The following is a 27,382-nucleotide window of genomic DNA, read 5'->3' as shown; positions in this document are numbered from 1 at the left end:
TTGTGCAAAGCTTTTCTTCCCCTCTCTCTGTCGCCTGGTGACTTATTTATAATGTGGTTTTGAGCAATGCTAGGGAGTTCCCACATAAACTGGGCATGGCTGTTTACCCATTGTGTTAAATAGTGCACTATATTGACTGGAATCAAAGAAAGAGAAATGGTAGCGTGATCAAGTAATTACTCAAGTCCATCCCTCCACGGTTTTGGGTTGCATTCAACTAATGGTTCCACTGCTCTCTCGGTAAAAGGGAATACAACATTTCTAAAACAGGGAGTAGTGTTTCTTTTTTATCCTTTTAATTAATGCCACACCCCTTCAAAAGATTTCATGGTACATAAGAATGGTATGTTCACAATTTGTTTTTGCTGTCTATACCACACACTTTGCTCTGCTGTGGTTTTATGTTAGGATTTACTGTGCTTTCATATGATTTTGCCATATTAATCTTTCCTGCTGGAAAACTCCTGGAAACCTTTAGAACAGTATCTTCATGTCTTTACACTCTCTTCCAAAGATAATGTTTAACAACTCTCCAAATAATAACAGATGTCACATACCTGTCTAATGAGGCAAACAACACAAAATCACCATACAGGCATACCAAATCACAGAAAAAATGGAGCCTTTTGACATCTGATTAATCCAGACGCAAATCTGGATGTATTGTCAGACTGAATGTTGGTATATAAAAATTACAAACTTAAAACTATGAAAGGCTTGAGTTTGCTTGAAAAAAAATGAGAAAATATCCTTTTTTAAAGTAAATCAAACTTTTATTTTGGATTTTATTCTGATTTTGATACTGAACATACAGTAAACCCTTAAAATAATTAATTGTTGGATACGAGAGAAATTAAAAGTTTGAGCAGAATCAGAATTCAGAATGCCTTCTGCCCCTGGTTGGGAGGGCCTGTCATTCTTTCAATTGCTTCAGTGCTCATGTCAGAATTTCTCACAGCGGCTTCGCTTGAGTACAGTACATGTTCATCACTATGACCACTGCTATTAGTCCTTTATAACCTTTCACAGTGCACCAGAATCCCGCACTAATATACCTATCACTGTTAGGGCAAAGGTCTTCCAAGGCACTGTACAATCTTGGAAGATATGAGTATGCTTTTCACTGCCTTTGAATGAAGAAATGTTTCAGATGTGGGTAGATTCCAGTTCAAATGTGAGTCCATAACAATCAGACAAATAAAACTGCTATCACTGTGAGCCGAACAGCACATATTTATTGAAAGAAAACCCAATAAAAAAAAACAACCTAAAGGAATCAAAAATGAGAGACATTTATGTGACACTTGTGAACTTTTCTTCAAATTAAGCAATTATTCACATTTTTACACTGTCTCACATTTGTGCCATCTTTAAAACCTTTTTAAGATAACGGTTTACATGTACAAGGCAGTGAAGTTATATGAAATCACAGTATCATTTTTAAATCATGAGCTGGGTTTCTTTAATTCATCCACTGTTTGAATCTTTTACAGATTTAAACAAAGGCAAGCAGAAGCCTTACAAACCTACTTAACATTACAGTTTAACAGTTAGACAGCGCCGAGCAGATTCCTTTTGGACCATGTGGTGCAAAATCTTTTAAAATTATCTTTCTACAAATGGCCTATACAGATGACTAAGGCTTAATGACATTTACTGTATCAAAAGATACAAAATCAGTCACAATAGAGAACCTCCACTAAGAGTTCAGAAGAGAGAAAGGGGTCTTTTCCTTCACTTTAATTTTGCAGACTATGCAGTTTGTTCAGCAGAGGGACAGAAAAACTATCTTTACCTACTGTATTGGTGTTAGCTTTTTATGGATTTGATCCAAACAGTGACTATATATAGCTCTGATAATGTAAATTGCTGCATCTCAGGGTAGTTGTTCCATACATAGACGTTACACTTGTCTTCAATGACATTGCATAAACGATAAGAAAGGGCGTTTTGCAAACACCTATGCAAACCACATTCTCAAGGTTGTTTCTTTAACCCTGTCTTTTTCAGTTCCCACTCTGAGCTTCACCTCAGTGACAGAAAGTGATCAAACGTGCAGCCAGTACGGTATGCGACAGCCAGCTTTGCAGCCCATTATAAATGTTTAAAGAGCACAGGGGCCAATTAACTATAGCTCATTTCCTACGTGCGAATGGGAACACTTAACAGCCATTTTTCATTATTAATACTTAAATATTACGGACAGAGAGGATAAATTTAATTTAATCAATTAACCCTCTATGAACTATTTCTGAGAGTTCGAAGCTAACCTACCTCTGTACGCTCATGAACTAAAAGAGAACTGCTTGGGATATTAATATTAATCTTCTCCTTTGTTATTTGGAGACACTTCAGAATTTCATTTCTAAGAACATTATACAGGCATAATGCCCCAGTTTATTTTCCAAAAGGACTACTGAATTACTGTCTGACCTTGTAGATTGACCTAATAATCTTCCAATCCACACCACCTTCCTACCAAAGAAACATGCATTCTCATTTTTTTAAAAGCTTTTAATGCTTAACTTAACCAGATGTGCTATCTACAATACAGTACATGACAGTCTACTTAATGAAGTTCATTAATTATAAAAGCAGTTAAAGCATATTTTAGACAAACTTGCTCATAGAAGTCTGGAAGCTTCTGTATACTTCTATTATATATATATTTTTTACCTTAAAGTACCTTTTCCTCTTCAGCAAGGATTGTTTTCTGTAAATTATTAACAAACAGGTTTATCTTGAAGGCATGATTGTAGTATACTGCAGCTGTTAAACAACACATACATTTTTTGTACAATAAAAGGCTGCTATCAAAGTTTATTCTTCATGTATACAAACTGATCAATATAATCGTAGTACAGTATAGATTTCAAGGACATTTTCCACAACCCCTAACTAAATCAGCTTAAAATATCAAAACGGAACTAAAATGATAATTTTACAAATAGGAAGCCATTTGAAAACGGGCATCTACCAAAATGGTGTCACAAAGTCAGTTAATAATGTCAGCATAGATTACAAAAAAAAACATTTAATCACAAATTCTCAGCTAATACTGCTATGGCGTGTAGAATCCACTGTTTATGAAAGCATATTTGAATTCAGCTGTTGCTCATGCTTCACTTGCACAATCTACACTTTAATTCATCTCCCTGCTTTGTCCAGATGAATTGAGCTTCTTCCACATCTCTGTCAATCTCTTGTTTTGCTCTTGGCGTGTCCCTCCTTTCACTTCTCCCTCTCAAAGCGCGTCTGCGCTTTGGCACAGCTGCTTGGCACAAGCACCCACCGCAAAACATAAAATAAAATAAAGCGACAGACCCCCGCTACAGCTGCCGATCCCTCTATAACAAGCCGCGCACACCGCCGAGCTGGCGATCTCCGTCACGCCGGTCACACGTGAGCACAGCCCCCCGGTCTCTCACTCCCGGGGAGTGACCGTCCCCCGCCAGCAGCGAGGGGGGTGCTGTAGCCCCAGTCGGCACCCTAAAGCACTAGCGCCTGAGCTGCTCCTTCACTATGCAGCAATTGCACCACCCAGAAGCAATGTTCCCTCTAATTGTTAATGGCCTGTGTGCGCAAAAAGTTCCGAGTCGTGCATTTTTTCCCCCAGTGACAAAAACATGTGCGCACTAAATGGAGTGCATGTAAAATTGTAAACCTGAATTTATTTTTTGTTAAGATAGTCATTCTCATAGAAGCATACAGATCCAAAAGACTGGGACAGCGATTCAACGAGCCCAGTCTTAGAGACTGTCGAGTGAGCATGAGCAGTGAGGTTCAAGACTACGAAAGCATAGATATCGATTATCAAGTAGCAATAATAATGCACACAGCCAAGTTGGGCCTCTCGCAGCCAGTCTCATGTGGTCAATTTATCATTTTTCAATTGACGACCGTGTTTGTTTTATTATTGTCATATTTTTGGGGATTTTTTTTTTGTGCGCAGTTCAATTTCTTATGTGCGCCGATTTCATAACCTGTGCGCGTATGGGAACATTGCACAGAAAGCTGTCCTGCTTCAAGTCTTCTGCATTTTAGTGCAGGGATTCAGAACAATAAGGCAGCTAAAAAAACAAAGATGAGAGTTTGGCAGGCATTTTCCAGCACAGGAGTGCCTGAACTAGCATTCTAATAATTGTACCACAAATGAGCAAGCACCCCGACCAAGTTACCTAATAATCTAGAGAGTTGATATGATTTCTACATCTTCTACTTCCCTTTTAAATACATGGAGGACATTAGATTTTTAAGCAACATACTTAGACTTTTCACTAACCTTTCTAATAGGACTTTGATCAATGCAGTTCAGCATAAGACCTTGCTCTTTCCTGGAAGATTTATTTAGTCTTCAAGTCTTTAAAGTGATTAGTCTAATTCATACTATGAAAGTATCAATAGTACAGGTTGCTTTAAAACTGAGGTAGGCAAATCTTGGTATCTTCATTAATTGACGGAAAACAATAGTGTTACTTACATTAACATAAATGCTGATTACAAGGTCAGCATTTAAAATGTATGGCGTCGTTTTAGAAGACACCTTTTTAGAAAACCTTTTCTATACAGTGTAACTTAATACCTCTGTAGTCCTAAATCATTAGCATATATATAAATAAAGGAAAGATGTGAGTTTTGACTGATCTATTCCTTCCATCCATTTTCTGACCACTTCATCCAGTTGAGGGTCATGGGGGAACCAGAGCTGATCCCAGTAAGCAATAGGTCCCCAGGCAGGGTACACCCTGGATGGGACACCAGTCCATCGCAGACTGATCTATTCCCACACAAGAAATTTGTCCAGTTTTCATCCTCTTAAGTTACTCACAAAAACATACAGAGAGGTTGGATTAGATACCGATGGTGTGCACAAGACTTTAGTGTATTTTCCAAAGAAAAGGTTTTAAACAATGCTGACATTTACAAAGTTAGATGGCAATAGTGTAATAATGGCATAGTCAATGTTTCTCAAAAGTACAAAACAGCTGTCCTAGTATGTTCAAGAAAATGCAAATCAATAGTGATTCCAAAGAAAATGATAAGTGAAGAACTATTGTTCCATACCAAGACAAAAATGTACACCCGCTTTAAAGGTTGCTATATGGTAGCAGCATCTATAATATACTGTACATTGATATTTCATTTAATTAAACCTTCCTACAAATATACCGTAACTATTGTAAGTAGGAAATATTGCTTTTTGGGAGGAACTACAATGTATTTGTAATATCTGTCTTAACTCTCAAGTACTAAGAAGAAAAATGTTGTAACAATTGGTTCTCTGGTGCACAATAACAACATGATAATAATGTCCATATATAAAATATATAACTATTTTTATATTAACTATTTTGCCTAAATAATTATAAATACAATGAACGTATTTCGCTTTATCTGTATTAAGGATATCCCATTTTGTTCCTTCATATAAATCGAACATTCATTTCAAAGTATTAATATGCTTGACTTCAAAGACACACATGAAAATCCAGCATTATTTTGGGGTAGGATGGAGTAAGAACAGTTTGTTGAACAAATCTAAAGTCTTAATAACAGGCAAATATTAACAATGTTTTTCTGCTCTCTGGCAGAAAAGAGATTCTCTTTTCTAGATCAGGCTAGGCTGTCCTAATGATGGCTTTGGGTATCCTGACTTTGCAAAACTCGGTCAATAAACCACATTAACCCAATAGAGCCCCACACATCTGTGCACAATTTTTCATTTCCTTTTGGCAGAGAGCTGGCCGACATCAGGATTAAGTTATAAGTGCTGTACCAGTCAGGCAAAATATTGTTTGAAAAGTTTTTAACAATATCTCTGCACCATGTACTATTGTACTGCTTATAAATCTGGAAATGAGCCCCAGCAATCAGACATTTTATCTGAAGAGTATGCTCTTTACAGCACCACTCATATCTTAAAATGCCGTTCTCAAAAATCCTAAAATACAGTCTGTAATGGGCTCCTATCTAAAAGGAAAAAATTGTTTCCAGGGAGTTTGTAGCAACTTGCCCTGTGCCTTTTTGAGACACAGAGCCGTGTTTCCAGATATGACTGACAGTGGTAATTGAAGTCTTGTTCTTTGACTTTCTTTTTGGGTTCCTGCAGTCACACAAAGGTTCAGAGCAGTTAGGAAACAGAATGTCAGGCTTACACTGCTCTCCTTATGTGCGAGTGAAGACAGATAAGTCCAAAACCTGAGGCATCCCTTAGAAACAGACAAGTGGCTTTTTCCTCACCAACACTCAGTCAAGTTAAAGAATGAATTTTCAAGGCGATAACATCAGTGCAACAAACTTACAAGACCCTTTTTTTTAATCAAAGTGGCTTTTTTTTTAATTTCATCCGAAAAATGCCTCCTTTGACAGATAAATAAGATAGAACTTTTGACCGAAACGGAAAGTGGTTCTTGAATTGGTCTTGTATGTGAATGCACTTTACATTTATCAAAAATATGGGCAATAAAGTTTTTTTTTTTAAATTCCAAACTTGGTTCCTGCAGTTCAGCTCCTTGCGCATTTGCTTGGATGTACCGCTGATAGGAATACATTAAGTGTTCTTTTTATCCCAGAAATTACGTTCTTACCCTTTTCTGCTGTGATAGTACCAGACAGACGTATAAAACTCAGCGAATAAATAAAACACACGTAGACGCGTCACATGATTTGGCACCACGCACTGCCCCTCCCCGCCGCGCGGGGGCACAGGGGTTCAAAAGAGCTGGAGTAGGAACTCCGGGGCCCAGTCCAGAGCAGTCTGCGCGACAGCCAGCGCGGCGGCCCCCAGCGTGGCCGAGATGCCCCACACGGCCATTTTGACCAGCTGGCTCGTTCCTGCGGGCGCCACCTCCTCCGGGACAGCCAGCTCGGACGAGGCCCTGTCCCGGAGCTGCTGTCGCAGGACGGTGTCGGGCCGCTGCTGGAGGGTGGCCATTTGGAAGTCTTTGAAGGAGCTAATGGTGATGCTGAGGAAAGAGAAAAGGGAAAGAGGAGGCACTGAGAAACAGCCAGAAAAGCCATGTCGTTCAGCAGCATGGAAAGAACAGCACATGGTGCTTCTTTCTTAAAGTGACGTCATTTAAACTGAATCAGGATGGAGCTCCGTTTTAGACTGTGATGAAGATATCCACTACTTGATACCTTTGGCTTGTTTATTCATATTCCTGCATACACTATAAAAACAAATAATTTTCTTCAAATGGGAACTTATTTTCGCTACCTAACCTATTTTCCATCCATTTTTCTAACTGCTTTATCCACTTATTTCCAGACCCTAAAGTGGCAAGCAAATTAGTGAAACGCACGATTCGTCCTGGACGGGACACCGGTCTATCACAAGGCAGACAGACACACTCACTCACACCAGGGGCAGTTCTCCCAGAAGCCAGTTAACCTGTAAGTATGTCTTTGGACTGTGGGAGGAAACTGGAGCACCCATAGGAAACCCATGCAAACATGAGGAGAACGTACAAACTCCACACAGATAGCACTCCCAGAATTGAACGCAGGGCTCCAGAACTAACCACTAACCACAGAACAGTGCTAACCACTTCGAAACCGTGCTGCCCATATTACCCCTATTATAATCTGGAATTAGAGCTTGGATTCACTTGTAACCACAGCATGCAGTACATAACGAAAACAGATTGTGTCATAACAGATAAAGGTGAGTTTGTTGTCCGTGAATTAGGGTCATAATTCCAGACTAATTTATTTCTCCAGAGACTATAAACACGAGAGTGAAAGTTTAATGCAATTAGCTATAGCAGTGCCTCTTTTGGTATGCTAATGATTTAGCCAGAGAGAGCTTTTAAAAATAAAAAAGCACACACAAAACTAAAAATATATAGGCTCAGTGTCTTTGAAAACAAACTACATGTTTTAATGAGACATCCAGTTCATTGTTTTCAGCTCGTTTGGATCTAGCTCTAAAGTTGCACAGCTATTAGTTATATAGATAGCTCCACAACAAGTTTAAACGTTGATGTGTAAAAGTTTAAAACACAAAATAATTAAACATTCTGCCCCCATAAATCACGGTGAACAGGTTTGGGACAAAAATGAAGACACTTGGGTAAATGAGGGACACCAAGTATATTAAAATCAAGGGATTCCACAGAGATGTGGCATTCATTAAGCAAATACAATCCCAGCATTGTAAAAGTCATGGATACAAATGTTGAACACATCTGGAGGGAGACCTCACTGACTCTGAAAGAGGGGTAAATGTTGGGGTGGGCGCTTTTGGCAGGAGCTTCAGTGACCAAGACGGCTCAACTTGGCGGTATTTCGAAAAGGTCATGTCCGCATGGGACTCCCGAGGGATAGAGGTCATTGGCAAAAGGGCAACAGCAGGGGGAAACGTGTCCTGCAGGATCGGGATATCTGTGCATGCATTCGAAGCGGCCGCGCCATCTCCACCGAATCCGACTCAGCACAAATTCCGCGGGAAACAAAGTACAGCTGACTGGGACGCCAGAGCAACTGAAAGCAATCTGCAAGCGACTGTCATCTGGGCCTTGAGGAAATAAATATGTTTGCTGTGAAGGGGGAGATGTAGATTAGATTGCAATGCAGAGGCTGGCTGTACAATGGGACTACCACTATCGTACAGAAAACCTCAGCTGTTGTCCGGAAGCACAGCTGCACTTGACCTTGTGGAGTGAGAAGACCTTGTTCAAGTGTTGCCTGACCTTCAGAGAGCTTCATTTCTAACCTAATGGATGTGCAGGCTTATCTACTATCCACCCCTTCCTTTCTGTACCTTAGAAACCCATTTTCTGTTTCGGGGCTATATCTGACTGATATGAAAAACAAGCCATATTAGGTACGTGGAGGGGGAAAAAAAAGGGATAAGAATCATCAGAAAACACTGGGAAAAAAGAAAACTGACATCCACATTATTCATTCTTTTTTACAACGTGGCTACCGAGCAGCAACACGTCGTCTTGCCCCCGATTAAGTCCAGCCCGAGGAAACAAAATAAATCACAGATCTGCCGGGATGACGCCAGACAATGACAAAGTCATCCACCCCAAATCCTGTCGGTAATCATATTTTTACAGTCCTGCTGCTCTTGATACCGATTCGCACTGCAAAAGGATGGACCTGGGCTGTAATACTTAATGCAATTCATCTGTACGGCCAACACCCGTTTTAGAATCTAGAATCTACATCGCTGAACATTAGCCTCACCTGCAACACCAGCTAGACAAAAAAAACAAAATGACGTCTGTTGTAATATTGTATATATTGCCGGCCAAACATTAGCGTTCGTGAACGAACTGTGCAGAGACATGAATACTGCTGCTAATAATGACCATTGGGGTGAATGTAGAAGGCATTATTCCCTCCACTGCACTACACTTTCAGGTCAGGCAGCACAATGGAGAGGAAGGTTAAAGCTTCATGCATGCTCATTTCATCACCTCCAACAAACAATGAGAGCACACGGGCCCCGGCACCCCTGCTGTGGAGTGCCAGCCCCGCGAGGCCGCAGATGCTGAGGGGGAATGTAATTTATGCAAAATTAGGCATGCACATAATTACCCAGGGACAGGTCTTATTTATTGCATGAGGTAGCTGCCCCCATAAGGGGCCTGGAGTCCCTTTAACTCTGAAAAGGCTACAAATGAAAGCCTGAAGTAACCCCAATTGTTAAATGCACTTTATTTCACCACTGTCTCCTCATAGGCATTGTATATATTGGCCTGTATCTGCTTTATTTTGCTTCTCCTGGACCGTAGTTGAACAAAACTACTGATCTTTTGGAGGGCAATGTGTTGGGGGTTTTTTTGTGCGTGAGCACATGTGAACAACATCCCAAAACTCTTTTCCCTTCTAGGAAATGAGATCTACAAATTCAATCTCCAGACTGACAGGCAATGTTTAGGCGGAAAGGATGCAGATGGAGACAGGCAGGACATTCGACTGTTGCATTACAACACCTCTAAAAGGCATCAGCTGCGGTGGATCTCAGCCTGTGATTTCATGCTCAACAGCCCCACCTTCTGGAGAAATGACATTCTGATAGGACAAGCTAATGGAGAACGATCACAAAATGCTGGGGGGAAAAGACCAGTCTCGTGTCAGTCGTGCAACTTCAGCTTTTCCTTAAAAATATTGCACACTCTCCTGAAAACTCTTTCTAGCCGCTGATTATTTTTCGGATTGACTTAATTTTCAAATAAAAATGAGAATGCCAGTGTATTTAACTCCAGTTCCCTGACAAATTAGGATTAACTCTAACTAAATCTAGGTTTTCCGTTTTGCTCCGCAGATGCTGTTTGTTTAATTTCTGAAGTTAATTTAAGGTGCCAAACAGTGTGCGTCATGCCTCAGAATGAGCATTCCAGGACACGAGAGCCTGTGTTCAGAGTTCACAAGTCCTTTATCGAAACATTACTGGCCCCTCACGGCGGTCTGCACAAACAAGAGCGGCTCTCAATCGATTATACTAGATCAGCCGCACTTGCCTACCTTAAATAAAACCACTTATCATATCCTTCTGGACAGAAATCTACTTCACAGTGCCTTTGCACTGCTACCTTGCCTGGATTTGGCGCCTCTACAGCATCACAGTCAGCAGTTGGGATTAGTGCTGAATTCTTCGATTCTGGGTACATCTTACTAAGCAGTTACGCCATCACTTATGTAGAACCTGCACAGTGAATACCTGAAACTAAATATATAACAAAGAGGCCTACTGCACCAGACTGATCTGACAATGATCCAATTTTTCTTCTTAGTTAAATATTTTTAAAGTGTCCAGGGAGTTCATTATAGCTGACCATCCTTAATCCATCACACTGCATGAGGAGGCTATAGGAGATCCAGACACGCTGACCATGAATTTTAACTTTCCATAAAAGTATGAGAAAGAGGACGAACACTCCAACAATTTAGAACTGCAGGCAAAGGGCACAACCTTTTTCTAGTACGTGTCATTTCACATCCCTCCCTCTGCTTCCTCGCCAGCCCTGCAGCAGTCCCTTGGTATAGTCCTACCTGGAGGGTTTCTGTGAGCTTTGCCCTCATAGCCGGGCTGTCTGTCCTTCAGCCAAGTGGATAAAACATCAAACCTCCCTTTCAAATTGCTCTGCCACTAAACCACTCTACAGAGCTTGAAGCGACTGAATACCAATGATATCCGCCTGATGAAATCTAATTCGGGCCACTCAGGTGATAGAGCGCCCTCTAATGTACCGGAGGGTGACTGCGCGAACGGACCGGGTGACGTCCCATCAGCCCTGATCTCCCGAGCGATGTGTCACTCCGAGCAGCAGCGAGAGGAAATCTGGATACATTCCAAATGAGGGAGGAACGCAACAAGCAACGCTTAAACCCTTCTTTTTTCATTGATACAGAGACAGGTTCATGTAGGAATGTCAGGATCCATAAAAAGGACACCTGTACTTGAAATCGCCAAGATGTACTACACTTAGAGAAAGCTATTAGGTACTTGCAAACAAAGCATTCCGGTCAAGTGACCTTCCTGAGTCCAGGAAAAGATGACTTTCTACACCGGTGTGATTTACAGTACGCATGTTTTAAAATGCTTCAGGAGACACGGCTCAGTTTCCACACGTATCTCCTCTCTCTTACCTCTCGCGGGGCTGAAGGGCAGCCTTCTTGGCGAGCACTACTGGAGGGTAACGAGTGAAGAGCTCCTGTGCAGTGGAGATGAGCTCCTCGTAAGGGAGGTTCTGGGGGATCTGGGACAGGAGGTGGTGGACGCTGGCCATGTCACAGTCACAGCTCTTCACTTCCTTCTCTCTGTAAAGAACTATCTGGAACAGGGGAGAGGGGAGAGGTGGAGGAGATGCAGGAATATGCTGCAGTATGTCTTTTGTCTCCCTCTGCCACATCACTTCGTAAGCTTTAAGTTATAGGACAACGTTCCAAGCTAGACGTTTCCACATTGTTCGTCTCAAAAACAGAAAATGAGTTGAGTGAAAACAATATTTCAGCGTCATATCATCTCCAGCCAGATCTGTACTTCTAAACAGCTCACACACAGCTGAACCAGGACTGAATTTTACCACGGAGCAAAAAGCTTTGGAAATTCCCGTCACTATTTTATACTGTTGACAACCATGCTACATTTTCCAGAGTCTTTGTTATCCAAACTTCAAACACCAGAGTGCCCCTTCAGGTTTCCACCCCATATCTGAAGGGGAATACGCTTATGGGAAAGAAGAAAGGAGCAATTTAAACTAATCTTGCTCAAACAGCAAAAGTCTTCCACACAAACCTCTAGTGAGTTCATTATAGTTCTTTAATTAACCGGTCTACAACAAAGTGCTCGAGACTCCCTCGTGACGTGAGAACAAAAACAGAAAGTAATGAAAAGTTTTATTTAAATCCTTCCCTTTTCTTTTAAAGATGCCTTGTTGTTGAAAACATAATGGAGGCAAAATACAACTTCAAACAGCACAAACGTCAAAGCATAACTTCAATTTTCCCTTTCTTATACCAGATTAAAACTAGTTTTTGAAAACTTGAGGAGTAACTCAGTTGCTTTGCACGAACTAGACAAATTGAAGACAGAAAAAAAATAATGGGATGCATAATTATTATTGAAGGCAGAAAGTTATAATCATAAGTGTAAGGCGAAACAAACTCCTTAATGGTACATAATAATAAACACAGCTACCTACTGGAAGTAATAAATTAAATATTTAAAATACTGACACTTCTTGGTATCACTGTTGTTCTTTTCATATTAAAAACAAATAGGAGTTAGGCTTACAATAAGAAAAATACTGAAAAAAATGTATCGTTCTTGGGCATTTTCTTGAAGAAGACAAAAAGATGAAAATATAATCACAGGAACTACAGTCGGAAAAGTGACTGCAGACAGATGACAGCAAAACTCTTGATACCTCTTCAGATCGTTCATAAATGAGCTCCCAAACACAATACATCCCACAAACATAATGCAGCACTGAATACAAACTGACACCTAAGTAACAATAATAGGTAATTTTTCCAGTCCTGCAAACTTAAATTCATGACAGGTTGCCTACAAATTCAATATTGATTGCTATGAAAGTAACAAAATAAAAAATTCTATTTAAGCTAAGACCAAATAAGTCAAAATAATTTAAGTACTTAATCTGAACAAGGAGTACATTTCTTAACTACAGGCCTGCCATTACAAAATAGGCAGCTTTTGCCAAGTCAGAAGAAAAGGATGGAAAAGGCTCTTTAACACTTATGTTTGGTTCGCATAGGATGAATACTATGCGAGTGTCATATAAACACGAGGTCGTGATATAAACCATACATGTAATATAAATAATTCTTCCAAATGGGTATAAAACCATTTGAGAAACCTTTGCTTCATGTAACAATAACAGTGTGGCTACGAATACTCATTCCTAGGCAATGTGCTTTTCCTAAGCCCTCATACCACTTTTAGTGGAAGCTAAAAGAGCCCTCACACCAGAAAGCCCATTAGATTCAGAAAATTACTGGGGTGCAAACGGGGTTGGTAGAAAGGAAACCTGGATTCTTACCACCGCAGCAAAGTAGATCGCCATTAGGGGATGGGAAGCCAGGAAGAAGTCGTAGAGCCTGAGAACGTGCCGGAAATCCGACAGAACATGCCCGTACCAGGTGATCAGCCAACTCAGCGCAAAGATTGTGCCCACCTCTGCCCTGCAGGAGCCAAAACAGACCACCACAAGGGCACTAGTGAGGGGAAACTGAACAAAAAAAAATCAATTTTTATTAGGGTAAGGTATTAATTAAACATAGTTTCCAATTAGGTTGGGGCTTGTTTCGCAGACGGGACTTCAGAAACCTTTAAAATGCTACTCGACTTCGAGAAGAAAAAATAGGCTCAATATTTTCTTCATTGAAACGCTTAAAAAAAAAAACTCCTCAGATGAAACACTTCTGTGCCCTGAAGCGAAACGGCATTCACCCAGCTACAGGTACAGCATACATTAGCAATGGAGTCTCGCCATTGATATTCACAGCGCAAAACCCAGCTGTTTATACCAATACCGTGGTGCTGGAGGGCCAGTCAATTAGTACAAAATGAAGCCTGACATCTTAAAGTGGTTTTCGAAGGCAATGAAACTGCCGAATGAATTTAAAACTCCTATAATAAAAGTTTCATTTTAACAGCTACTGAAGAGTTTGGGCCATGACCCTCACCGGGAATGAACAGCATGAAAACTGTGGGTTGGATGACAAGCCTGGCAGACACGTGCCTCGTATCTGTTTTATTTTTTTTTTGGGGGGTGTATAAAGGATAGAGCATGGTGTAAAAACAACTACCTAGCTCTGTAAAAAAAAAAAAGATTTTCTTCTTTGCTGCTTATCCAACGCGGACTCCTGCCTCCCAGGCTCTCCCATCGGAGAGAGAGCAACAGCACAGTCCTTGACTTGACTGTGAAACTGCTGACAACAGTGTCACTTATGATGCGGATATCCGTCTGCTGGGACCTGAACTGAGACAGACTGGCTTTCGGTCAGCAATGATTCTGAATGAAAGTGGCAACATGGTGATAAAAGACTTTGATGTCTTTTTTCCTCCAACCCCCACCCCCCATGTTAGGATGAGTAATTTCTTCCTCTCAACTTTATTACAGCCCAAGGACAAGATCCTGCAGCTCCCTACACTTCCCCAGGCCTGTGCTCTGTCACTTTGGCCTCATAAACCACAGGCAGCCAAGTGTGGCAGCTCACAGGACCTCGGAGAAGCTCTGCACCATTCGGCTTGGCAGGGGAACCTGTTACCTGCTCTCTTATGACTGCAGTTATAGACAATGCATCTTTCTCTGCCCTCATTCCGGGATGAGCAGTAGAACTACAGCAGCACAACTAATATACTAGGCACAAAGTGAAACAGCAGCACTTATACCGACAGTCACATTTTTCCTGTGTTTGTGCTACTCAGACCAGACAGCAGTATGTAAACCTCCCTCGGGCTCCCATGATGCACACATTCATTATTTATGGAGACACTCTTCTTCTCTAAATTTTAAATGTCCCGCGATTAAAAATAACTTACTGTGATGCTCGGTGCAGCCGAAGCTGCACGCACCTGAAACGCCACCAACCACCAAAAGTACATGTACACATTCAGACAACGAGCCAACAGGCTTTTGGAGTTATTTTTGTGAAAATAAATCCGATTTGGCGTGTATATTTGTAACACTTTTAGGTTTTAAAACGGACAGATTTTGGTACGTACCATAAACTGAAAAAAGGAAAACGTCTACCTTTATTCAGCTTAGCCTTTCATTCATATTGACCTCATTTTAAGCTTTAAAAGCCGTCAATTATAGTTTATCATTTTGAACAATGAATGGGTTTTCACAATTTATCATCCGCTAGCTTCTCCAAGGGCAGCAGGATGCCTGGGTTCAATTTCAAACCTGATTTGCCGTCTGTTAGGAGTCTGTATGTTCTCCCTGTGATCATGTGGGTTTCCTTCGGTTGCTTTGGAGGAAGACATACTGGTAGATTAATTAGCTCCTGGGAAAATTGGCCCTAATGTGATGTGAGTGTGTGCGTGTCTGTGTCTGTGACTGCCCTGCGATGGGCTGGCGTCCTGTCCAGGGTGAACCCTGCCTTGCACCCGAAACCTTGCCAGGACAAGCTCCTGCTCCCCTCCGTAGCCTTGAATTGGATAAAGTGGTTAGCTTTTAGCTTCGCCAAACCTTTGGTCTACATGGAATTGAAACAGCTCAAAACAAACAGCTTGATACAGGTCAAATCAAGAAAAAATATTGGGTTATGTTTCTTTGGGGGAAAGAAACACCAATAGCACCATTTTACTGGAAAGACGCTGATGTTTCCATTCAAAAATGATGCATTTAGGCCTACCTGACATGTCAATATAAAAAGTAAATGCAAATGCCAATTATTAGAAGGGGGTGTGACACTGAGATAGCAAACACAGCGACAACACTATTTATATGTTCCCTTGACTGCCGACAGCTTCTTTCAAGTAGTACAGAGTGTTGAGACAGATAAAAACTGAAGACTTCCCAATTATAGCGTGCAGAAGTGTATTTTCTGTCAGGTAATCAATTATGCACATACAAGAGGTGGAAAAAGTACCTGATAAACAGGAAGTTTACTGTATTAATTTACTGCAAAAGTTTCGGTTTTGCCCCCCTTCTCACATTTCATCAGCCTTGCAAACTCAGGAGCAAGGAGGAGGAAGTACAAAAGAGGAGATCGATAGAATGGATTTTCTCTATATCTGTTACTTTTGATCTACTGTAATTAATATCCCGAGACAGACTTGCATCCTGCACTTTACAGACATACTACACATGAAGCAAAAATATGAACAAAACTCCCTGTATAGAGGACATGATTGACATTGCACCCATTTAGTGTGAAGCAGTAATGATGATTTGTTCAAATAAAGTTATTTGTCCTATGTGTATTAAGATATAAGCCATCAGGGCTTCTGCATTTGTTGGAGCTGAATGCAGCTAATCGCATTCTAAAAATAAGTTTTTGCACCAGTTTTAATATTTCACTTGCTCAGAAGTATTCCTTAAGATTTTTTCAAATATTTATTTTTCAGGAGAAATACAAGTTGAAATGGCAAAAACACGTCTAATACATTATGCATAAATGTCTCATCAAAAATGAACAATTCTTTGCAAACGACTATTCTAGTCACTACTTGTTTCTCGGTAATACGAGAGTAAGTACTATTTACAACAAAAACTTGACAGGAAATAAAAAAGAATGACAAAAGCAATATTTTTATGAAACATCTAAAATTAGCCAAAACATTGTGTTTTCTTTCTTCTCTTTTCAGCATGGAATAAACCTATTACATGTTCCTTTGCAGCCTACGCATGCTGACGCAGCTACCCACCTGAACTAGAATAAAATTATGACTACTGATTGAGTTTTTCCCCCATTTGTTTTAATTATTTGTAAATTGAGCTTCAAAAAGGTCACTGGCACAAAATCTCAACTGCATGGAGACATTACACAGCCATTATATACTAGAGGAGAAACCTCTGTCACTCAGGGTGAGCTAAGTATTGTACAGAGCATGGCCTGAAGAATAAGCAAAACACAGGTTATTTAAATATGAACAAGTACAGCTATTTACTGCTTTTTTAACACTTAATCATAAATCTTAGAATCAAACCCATATCGTACAGGCAGCCAGCACAATAAAGGTAAGGATCACATGGCTTCTCATTTTAGATTTCATCAGGATGCAAGCTGCTCACATTCGGATGCGATTAGCCAACTTGTCTGGTACATCAGTTACAGAGTAGCTCTTCTGGTAATCAATTACACAAACAACAAAAGCTTTCTCAGTTTCAGGTAAGCCAGGACTTTAAACAGCCGATACCACAACTCAAAGAATTTTGTCAATTATAATTCCTTGTGTCTATATAAGCTCAAAACATTTCAAAGTGCTTTTCACACATAGGAGACCCACATCATCATTCACTGAAGTGCCACACCATGCAGCATGAGCCCCGCAATGTACAAGTTTAGGTAAAGTCATGAGAAACTGCTTTACCAACTGAGTTAAAGGGGTAAATTTAGAAAGGTCATTGTGTACAAGCCCAAAGTGCAGTTTAGTGAGGTCAACTGTAATAACATCCCTACTCTTTGGAAAAAGGCAACTTTGGATGTCTAATCTGCTAGTAATAAACAATTAAATTTAGTATCTCATCTGATAGACGACACCCCAAAACCACATCATCCCATACTGGTGCAATGGCTTGGTAAATTGGGAACAGAGGGCAAAGCGCCACCTACTGGTCCATCTATACCACTTGCAATAGCAAACTGGGTTACTCTGAAGGTTTTCCCTAATGGTGTAGTACTGACCAGGTCCAGCCTTGCTTAGCTTCTATGCTCAGATTATTAGAAAGTTATACTGCTTCTTATTATGATCCTTAATACACTGTCTTATTTTGCAGAAAATCTGATTGATGAGAACAAGCTGCAAGCTTGAAATCCAGCCTGCTGCTCCATTGCATCACTGAAAATGCGAGAATTAAAAATCAGTCCTGAATCAAGGAAATTCCAACCCAGATTTCTAACTTGAGGTGATAATATCTCAATATTGTCAAGAATCTCTCCAAGACGATTATACATCTGAAACTCAGAACAGAACAACATTGCATAATAGAATGTAATTGCAGAACATGACTCATTCAGCATTTCATTTGCTGAAAACTGTATCTGTATTATCCTTCTGCAGCGCTCTAGGAAACCACGAGAAGCAGAAAACAAATTTTATAAGGGTGAAAAGGCTGTTTTCACTTTGCAATTATGTCCCGTTGCATAAAGTATGTCTTACTCATGCTAATAAACGGGTAGGGTGACACAGCAGCAATGTAGTGGTGAGCCTAGTGCTGGGGCCCCGGGTTCAATTCCAGACCTGGGATGCTATCTGTGTGGAGTTTGTAAGTTCTCCCCGTGATTAGGTCCAAAGACCTACTTGCAGGTTAATTGGCTTGTGCAAAAACAGGCCCTGATGTGAGTGTGTGCGTGTTTGCGTCTGTGTCTGTGAGTGCCCTGAGAGAGTCTGGCGTCACGTCCAGCGCGTATCCCTACTTGCCCCACTTGCTTGCCAGAATAGGCTTAAGCAACCCTGAAGTGGATAAGGCTGTTTGTGAATTTTCATCTTTTATGTTACTGCACTGTTCAGTGCCTTATGGTATCTATATGCGATTCCGGCAATTCTTGTCCATCCACTTTCAAACACTTTGTAAACAGCTACTGATCTTCTGTGCCATTGATCACCACAGATTCCAATAATTTGAGCACACAGTGCAGACTGACATGGTGCAGATGTATAAGTTTAAAACAAATTGTGTTGCAGAAAATAAAATGTCATCATGATAAGAACATCAGTCACAAAAGTCAAAGGAAAGAGGCCTACAATCGCTTTACTTTAAGTGCCAAAGAAAACGCTTGTATATAAGCTGATAATTCTTCTTCCTGGACGTTTAAAAAAGCTGCACAGCTGACAGACCCACATTTTCAAGCCTACAGCTCTGTTTTGTACAAAGCACAAATCCTCATCGTACCACAGGGAGCATCAGGAAAGAAAACCTAAAGTGACTTCAGAGGAGTTAAACAGTTAGCAATATCTGCCCATGTCCGATTGCAATACTCTAAAACTCATCGTGTGACTGGCTACACAGCCTTATTAACATTCGGGGAGATTAAATACCGTCAATATGTAATCTAGCTATACGTTTTAATCATGTTCGTTCATTTTTTTTACGATTAAAACAGTCAAGGATAGGGGTTGTTTTAGAGATATGGTTGTAAAGGTTTCTCAGTCTTGACTTGATCCTGTAGAGTGTTTCTGTATTAACACGATGACCTCGCTGCAATCCATTCTAAAGGACATGGAACAGACATATTTCTGTTTACAACACAAAGTAAAAATCAAACTGAAAAACCAAAACAATTGGGGAAAAAGGGCTCAGTATTTCATATCTTGGACTATCTTTGCAAAAGGTAGCATGTTTTAAACTTCATCTAGGGGATGCTAGCCTGTCTGGTTTGAACAATATGCGATATTTTGCGCACGGTTCCCTTTTACAGAGAAAAAGCGAATGTGATATGGCTTCACTGTGGCATTGAGGGTTTCCTCCAACCTTTCCTAATGGCAGACTGAAGAGTTCATGTCCTATTCTGGTGGTTCCCAACCTCTAGTTCACAAATCCCTGATGGTGATCCTACAGGGGATCCGTGGAAAAGAAAATGGGATGTGGAGGCAGATTAAGGCTAAAGCTTGCACTGCTTACCTGGCATGGTGTCTTTGAAAAAAGCAAAATGGCAATTTAATACAGATTAACAATCTAAATTAACAGCGCAATACAGAGAAGCACTGCAGAGCTTTTCAAAAATATAATTGTTCGAGTACTGAATAAGAATTCGTGAACATTACAATGTCCACCAAGTGCTGACTATTTTTTGTTAGATATCCAATAATAACAAAATGCAAAACAAACTGGTAGCATCTGGTGGTTCACAAAATGTTTGGAAAATGGGACTGAACACTTGAAATTGTGTATTGTCCCACAGGTGGTATGACTGATTTCCCAGGATGTAGCTGGATGGAAGCTTACTGTATCATTACAATATGCCCACTGCTTTTCTCATGAAAATGCAGTGGAGCAACATTCCAGGTTAGAACCCACTGCTTCCTCACCTGATAGCTGCTATTGTGAAACAACTGGAGTTTAAGGGGACTAGTAAGCACGAATACTTCAGTGTTTCTCGCAAAACACTGGAAGATCTACTTCCATCTGCCACACATGGACTCCATTTTCGGGAACTTTGTTTTCTAAATGGTGGAGGGGTCAGACATGTTGCAAACGTCTTGCTACAGACAAGGAAGAAACAAGGTGCTCCCGTTTCAACGTAAACAGCCATACCTTTGCATGAAGTCATGGAGCTCTGGATCAACCTCCTCCAAGATTGGCATGAGGTAATTTAATATGTGCTTTGTGCTATCCATCGTAGGATCCATGAAATCCCTAAAAATGAAGTGAAAAATATGCACAGTTATCTTGTAACCATCTAAATGCGTATATTTAATTAAATACACCTGTATGCGTATATTAAAGTGTGGAAAAATATCCATTGATCCATTTTAGAAGAGCAAAACCATTAATTTTAAGGTAATTACCACAATTTGTTTGTCTTCAAGGTGGAATTTTAATGAAATCGCACCAGCTCCCTTTACCCTTGAGCTAATGTGTATTTAACAAATACTTCCCCAGTTGATGGTCGTCCTGCTTATTTCCACATCACTACACAAAACAGCCGACTTAGTCAGAAGAAACAATGCATGCTGTGACAGTAAGTCCTAGCACTGCAGTTGTGCTGCAAGACTGTCAGTAAGAAAGGAGATTACAGTCCCAAGCACAGTGGGCACAGAATCATCATTTCAGAACATTGCTGAAGTATTCTCATTACATGCATTGAAATAGCATCACAGACAAAATCTCTTTTTAACACAGGCACTTGTTGATCAAATCCTGCAGATGGACTGGGAATACATGCCATGTGCTTGCAGGCTCTGTTACGTTTAGTTCAGCTTTGGTGAAAACTCATTTATTGGGGAATACGTGACATTTTGTGTTGGCCACACCTTCTGTCACCCAGACATTGTGTACTCCATTTCAAAACTGACGGTTTAGCCAGTCTAGGGCATAGCTTGAAGCAACACCTGCAGCACAAATTAGCAGGTCAAAAGGAAATTGCAGATTGTTTTTCCAATGTTTTTTTCCCCCCACTATTAACTTGTCTGCATGCAGTGAATTTTCTATCCTCAACTGACATCAGAAAAAAAAAACTGTTTCATCTGTTACCCTCTCCGTTGAGGGAAAAACACACTTCAGTCATTATACAGTGCCTTCCAAAGGCATTGGAACAGTAAAATGAAAACCTGTTTTTGCTCTACAGTCAAGCAATTTCCATTGGTGATTATGAGAAAGTGGCAATCCTAGTGAGGTTAGTAAGCAAGCTCTCATCTTGATGAGACACAGGAAATCTATGCCCCAGATCAGTATTAAAGAAAAACAAAATTAGACCAGAAAGGAATACAGAAAGAGTAAAATGTGAGAGAACTCCTCCTTTACTGACCAGAGAATTCATTATCTCTTCATAATCAGAGCACTATAAAAACAGACACTAGCCTTTTATGTCCCATCCTTCGGATGAGATATAAAACTGACTCTCTGTGGTCATTAAAAATCCCAGGGTGTTTCTCAAAAAGAGTACCCTGGCGTCCTGGCTAAATGTCCCCATGGCCTCTACTAATTATGGCCTCCTAATAATTCCCATCTCTGAACTGGCTTCATCACTCTGTTCTCCTCCCCACTGAGAGCTGGTGTGGTGAGCGTACTGGTCTACTTTGGCTGCTGTCGCATCATCCAGGTGGGGACTACACATTCGTTGTGGTGGAGGACTGTCCAACAAAATGCTATATAAGTGAAAGATATTATTATATTATTATTATTAAGAGACTATTGCCTTAAACAGATGTACTTGTTTAGTGCAGCATGGTTTTGGAATAGGGAAAAAAGTCCATGTTTGTTAAGTATCCCTTTTAGAAAAAAAATAGTTCCAGAGATCACAGGTCTATAAATGTTAAGGTTCTCTATGTAGCTGTGATTTTTCCATAATGTACTTGAAAAGCCAGCTGGTGTCAGGACCTGAATTTTGATTATATATTCACATCCCCTTGTTCGTAATATTTACTTAAACAGGAAGAAAGTAGCTGGAATGAAAAGTTTGGGAATGCCCCAAGAAGTGAATACATGGATAAAAGAATGACATTTAACTATCTCAGGAAGTCATTTCTCATTTATGAAAAAATAACTGCTGAAAATGAAGAAGCCTCCCTCACGCACTTAAGACTGTACTGTAATGTTCTACTCGCTGGGGTATATAAATCTACTTTGAACAAACTGCAGTATGTCCAAAACTCAGCAGCCAGAATCCTGACCAGGTCTAGTGCAAATGATCACATTACTCCTATCCTGGAGTCCTTGCACTGGCTTCCGGTTAAATTCTGTGTGGACTTTAAAATCCACATGCTCACCTATAAGGCTCTGCATGGCTTGGCACCTCAGTACCTGTCTGAACTATTATTGCCCTATTCCCCACCTCGCAACCTTTGTTCTTCTAATTCTTGTCTCCTAACTGTCCCCCCCCCAAGCCCATCTTCATTGTATGGGTGACAGGACCTCCTGTTATGCCCCCAAGCTCTTGAACTCCCTGCCCAAGGATATCAGAGAGTCACCTTCTCTAAACTCCTTCAAATCCAGACTCAAAACCTTCTTCTTTAGAAGAGCCTTTACTTAACTGGTTCCATTCTTTACCCCTCTGCTTTTCTTAGTACCACCATCCATGGTCTCCTCTGTATATTGTAATTGTGTAATTGTGTTTTATCTTTTTATTTATTGTTGTTGTCATTCTGTAAAGCGCTTTGAGAAGCCACCTTTAAAGGTGCTATATAAAATAAAGTTTATCATTATTATTATTATTATTATTATTATTATTAAGACAGAACCCCTTTACCTGAGGTGGTGATTTGACAAAGTGTCCACCATAGCTGTAGCCATTCTCTCCCCCACGACCAGTAAGAAGGTGACCACGATATCATGGTAGCCTTGGTAGTAATGCAGTTGAGGGTTCCTCTTCAGGACATCCAGGATGATGTCAGTCAGCTGCTCCTGCAGGACCTCTCTCTGCTCGGCACGCATCCCTGAAGGAGAGAGGACAGCTGAGCCTGGCAGAGCCCGCGCTCGAGCCACGGGACACCAGACTCTCTGCACTTTACATCACCGCGAACAGCGGGTGCCTGTCCCTTCCTTACATCATAATCAGTCCTCGTCTGTCACCTCTGCCATCTGTTGAGCGAGTGTACGTTCTGCAAAGGACAATGGGATGCAATCGCAGATTGGGGAAGGAGGCTGAGGTGCCAGATCAGGCCCTAAATAGAACGGACAACCACCGCTTTTCTAAAAGTCCCCAGGCAAAAGAGTTCTGTAAACGTGTGAACCACACTTAATGGGCAGCAATGTCAAAGTTGACTTTTACCCCAATACCTGTACAACTGGTGGAGATTTACTGAGCAGCAGGGAACTAATAGAACTTGTTTCTTGATGTGGACAGAATGAATGTGAAAAGAATTGTGAAGACAGGTGTTTTTGTAGCTAAAAACAATGAATTTGTGCTCCTATACTGTGACAATGTGTCAGCTTTCTAATACAGGATTCTATTACTTCTGGGGCAGGGCAGTGGCTCTGTGGCTAAGGAACTCTGCCTTTGGCTGGAAGGTTGCCAGTTCGTATCCCGCAGCCAGCAGAGAAATCCTCCTCCATTGGGCTCCTGAGCAAGGCCCTTAACCCCAACTGCTCCAAGGGCGCCATATAAAAATGGCTGACCCTGCGCTCTGACCCCAAGCTTCTCTCCCTGTCTGTGTGTCTCATGGAGAGCAAGTTGGGGTATGTGAAAAGACAAATTCCTAATACAAGAAATGGTATATGGCCAATAAAGTGATCTTAAATGAAAGTCACAAATCTTTTGCAGTAACAAACTTTCCCTGTGCAAGGACACCAGGGCAGGAGTAATGCAACCACTTGTACGTGACCAGGTCAGGATTCCGGCTGCCAAAATCTGGGCATACTGAAGTTTGTTCACTGTGGATTCAGATACAAGTAGGGTGTTGCACTTATAAATCGTAGAAAATATTATTTTTTTTAAACTTACAACAACAATTCTACAGTTTCCTATTGAAATTTTCTGCCTTAACAATTGCATAATATTGCAACATTGCAGTAACAATGGGGTTTACTATAGATTAGTGGCACTACACGGGGATTGTTAATATCTATCCCACCCTCTTACAGTGGGATCCATTCTGAGCTCCTCTGTCACTTTTAAACAGTCGTTTCATACAACTAGTCAAAAGATAAAAAGGGAGACGTTACGGGAATGTTTTAATTAATTGTAATTACCTTTTGGAAAACGTCGCATTGACCTCCGGACATCGAGAAGCACCTGGTTGTAATCCTTGTGGCTCTCTCTGACATCTTTTCCTGGGGATATTTAAGAACCACTTTGTTATCGTTCTTGCTCATAACATTTGAAAATAAAATATTAGACGTCTCTTCCGGTCAATAATACATCTCAACAGACTGATGACTGAACATCAGAGCATTCATCCATTTCTACTTTGGAAGCCATCTAGGTTTCTATGGTTGACCATTTCAAATTGTGTAGAAAACAATTTTAGAAATCGCCCTCTTTATTCACAACTTCCATACCGAACTTTTACAGTTAAAAAAAAAAATAACATCTAACCGTGGCAGAAACCACAAGACAGCGCTTCATTTAGAGGCAATTAACTAGCAGAAGCTACAAAGAGCAGCCAATACATTTAAAAACACATCCAAATCATGCACGTTCATCGCAGCCTTCCACTTCTGTAGCACCTGGGGAGAATTAACGTTTGACCACAAGAAATTAACACCTGAGATATGCTAGCGGCCGATAAATAATTCAACATCAGCTTCCTTTCTAAGTTGCCTTAATTACACACATGAACACACTGAAACACAATCTCCACCATGGACACACGCCTGCGTGCTGTTTTCAGTGCTCTCTCACCTGGTCTGGGAGGCAGATTGTACACATTGACGCTGAGCAGCTTGGGCCACACTTTCCTCCTGATCTCGTCCGCCACGAGTCCCCCCTCGCTCACGGCGGCTCTGCGCAGGGTCTCGATGTCAACGGGATCGCTGTTCAGGGCCCGGTGGATCTCCACCAGCTTCTGCTTCTTCTTCGACTCGTGCTCTGTGCGCCGAAACCGAAAGGAAACGACTCCCCTCAGGGCCGGCATTCAGGGGGGGGGTAAAAGACGTACCCGTAGCACTTGAACTCACTAGCGGGTCAAGTTGTGGCAAACCTATCAAATGTGCAGCCTTCAAGCAACGTGAATACATTTCACCTGCCAGTGGAAAAGGAAGTCTTTTTTTAAGTCCTAACTACTCAGTAATGTTGGTTTTCTCTAAGAAATGCCGGATGGAATTAGCGATTGAAAAACTAGCAGCAACCACACGATCTAGACAAAAACCCAAATGGCCACCTCTTGCCTTTGATCGTTTTTATTTTTTAAATCTGCTGCCAGCGAACTGGATACGCTGAAGCGAAAAGCAACAATCCAGTTGCCTACAGGGGAGCTTATTTTGTGAAGATCCTATCACAACTAAATAGGGAGATGGATAAAAAAAAATTTGAAAATACCTATAATCAGCTGAATGGAACCAGTTCTTTTTGTCGTTCTGAAGGACTATCAACATCTTAAGATGCAGTACATGCACATCTCTATGTGATGTCCTCAGTGTGCTTCTAGAAATTACTAAACACTGAAGACTAACAACGGATAGGATCTTAAAAAGAGAAGGAAAAACTTGGATCAAATATGCTGACAGACGCAGATGTAAAAACTGTAGGTGTTTGCTATAATAAAGATCATTCACGTTGACACAATGCAGAAACATAGCACACGGAAACATAGAATTCAATATCAATATTTAATGGCACATGGCATTAACATCTCACAACACAGGCGAGGTCACTCCGTGGCACGCGCCCGTGTTAGGGCTCATTCACAGCCGTGCTGACGTCACCTGCTAATTTCCGGGTGGATCAAGACACAACATCAATACTTTCCTCCTGTACCCAACACTGATTTACATTACTGTCCTTCTTCAATATCTGGCCTGAATGGTCTTATTTTGACTTCATACTAATGGAATGTGGTCCTCAATTTTTCTGTTTTGGTGTGTCACAATTTGTTATTCGCTTTGCTTGAATAACGGCAGATCTTTTAATCTATTTTCCATATCCGAATTGGAAGAACCGACTGCAACTCAAACCTGGGATTGTGTCCAAACCTTAATTTACAGATTTCCACTCACAGCGTAATAATACATTCCTCTAATGGTGTTTTTTTTAATTGTTGAATTCCTACGTTAAATGGGAAGACAAATACTAAGTGTACACGGAAACAGTAGCCAACAGCTTTGGGAACAATTGTACAGATGTTTGCATTAGGCATGCAGCCTGACGTGATACTGACAAGATACGATGAAACAGAATTTTCTGTATTAAATACCTCATTGCAACAATAGAAAGAAGGCAAATTCTCATCGAAAGAACATCGTGTTATCTGTCTCCTCATTACCGAGATGGGATACTCAATTCAGGTAATATTCCACGGACAGCCCTACGCTACCGGTCGAAATCACTGTACTCTTTTTTTATAAACAAACTGTACACGGCTGCAGTATTTTATATCCGAAAAACACCGATTGCGACTGCAACACTGCCGCTGCTTTTATGCATTTTAAGCATTTACACATTTTGTCGATTGCCCGAAAACGTGCACTTACACGTAGGCACAGACTGAAAGAGCAGCCCGATTATGTCACTGGACGAATTTAGCGTAACACGGATTTGCATGACAGATAAAAAAAACAAAACGTAATTTTGCTGAGATAATAAAATATTCACAGTTTTGACACGGGTTATATGAAACATTAAAATAATAAATGAACGATTTTTAACCTCCTTGCTTCTTCACGGTTCCATTTCCAGTCACCTGGGATCCAGTGTTCTGCTGGTGTTTTTTTCCCTTCTTCATCTCCTTGTGACACGCTAGATTATCTCCCAGGATCTCACATACTTTTAAATAATTTTAAATAAAACAAACGAAATAAAGGTTACGTAAGCAGAACCATTCAAAAATCAGCATATCAGCCTTCCTTCACCTCAACCGTCCCCCGACAATGGCAAATTGCCTTCTACCCCAACCTTGACAAACCTGAAAGGG

General features: G+C 40.8%; 1 protein-coding gene across 1 annotated transcript; it reads right to left on the bottom strand.

The window, feature by feature from the left end:
* Positions 1-1,212: 1,212 nt before the first annotated feature.
* Positions 1,213-27,382, bottom strand: LOC148822643 (TBC1 domain family member 20). The gene is made up of 8 exons (XM_088929805.1): positions 27,118-27,382; positions 25,156-25,341; positions 24,504-24,584; positions 23,062-23,248; positions 20,409-20,510; positions 13,521-13,662; positions 11,605-11,789; positions 1,213-6,965 (listed from the first exon to the last, which is right to left on the bottom strand). The coding sequence occupies exons 1-8, from the start codon at positions 27,191-27,193 to the stop codon at positions 6,713-6,715; spliced, it is 1,212 nt and encodes a 403-aa protein (XP_088785931.1). The 5' UTR covers positions 27,194-27,382; the 3' UTR covers positions 1,213-6,712.

This window comes from Atractosteus spatula, chromosome 12 (assembly GCF_055471065.1).
Source record: "Atractosteus spatula isolate fAtrSpa1 chromosome 12, fAtrSpa1.hap1, whole genome shotgun sequence".
NCBI classification, from domain to species: Eukaryota; Metazoa; Chordata; class Actinopteri; order Semionotiformes; family Lepisosteidae; genus Atractosteus; species Atractosteus spatula.
This window is presented reverse-complemented; position numbering and strand designations above follow the sequence as displayed.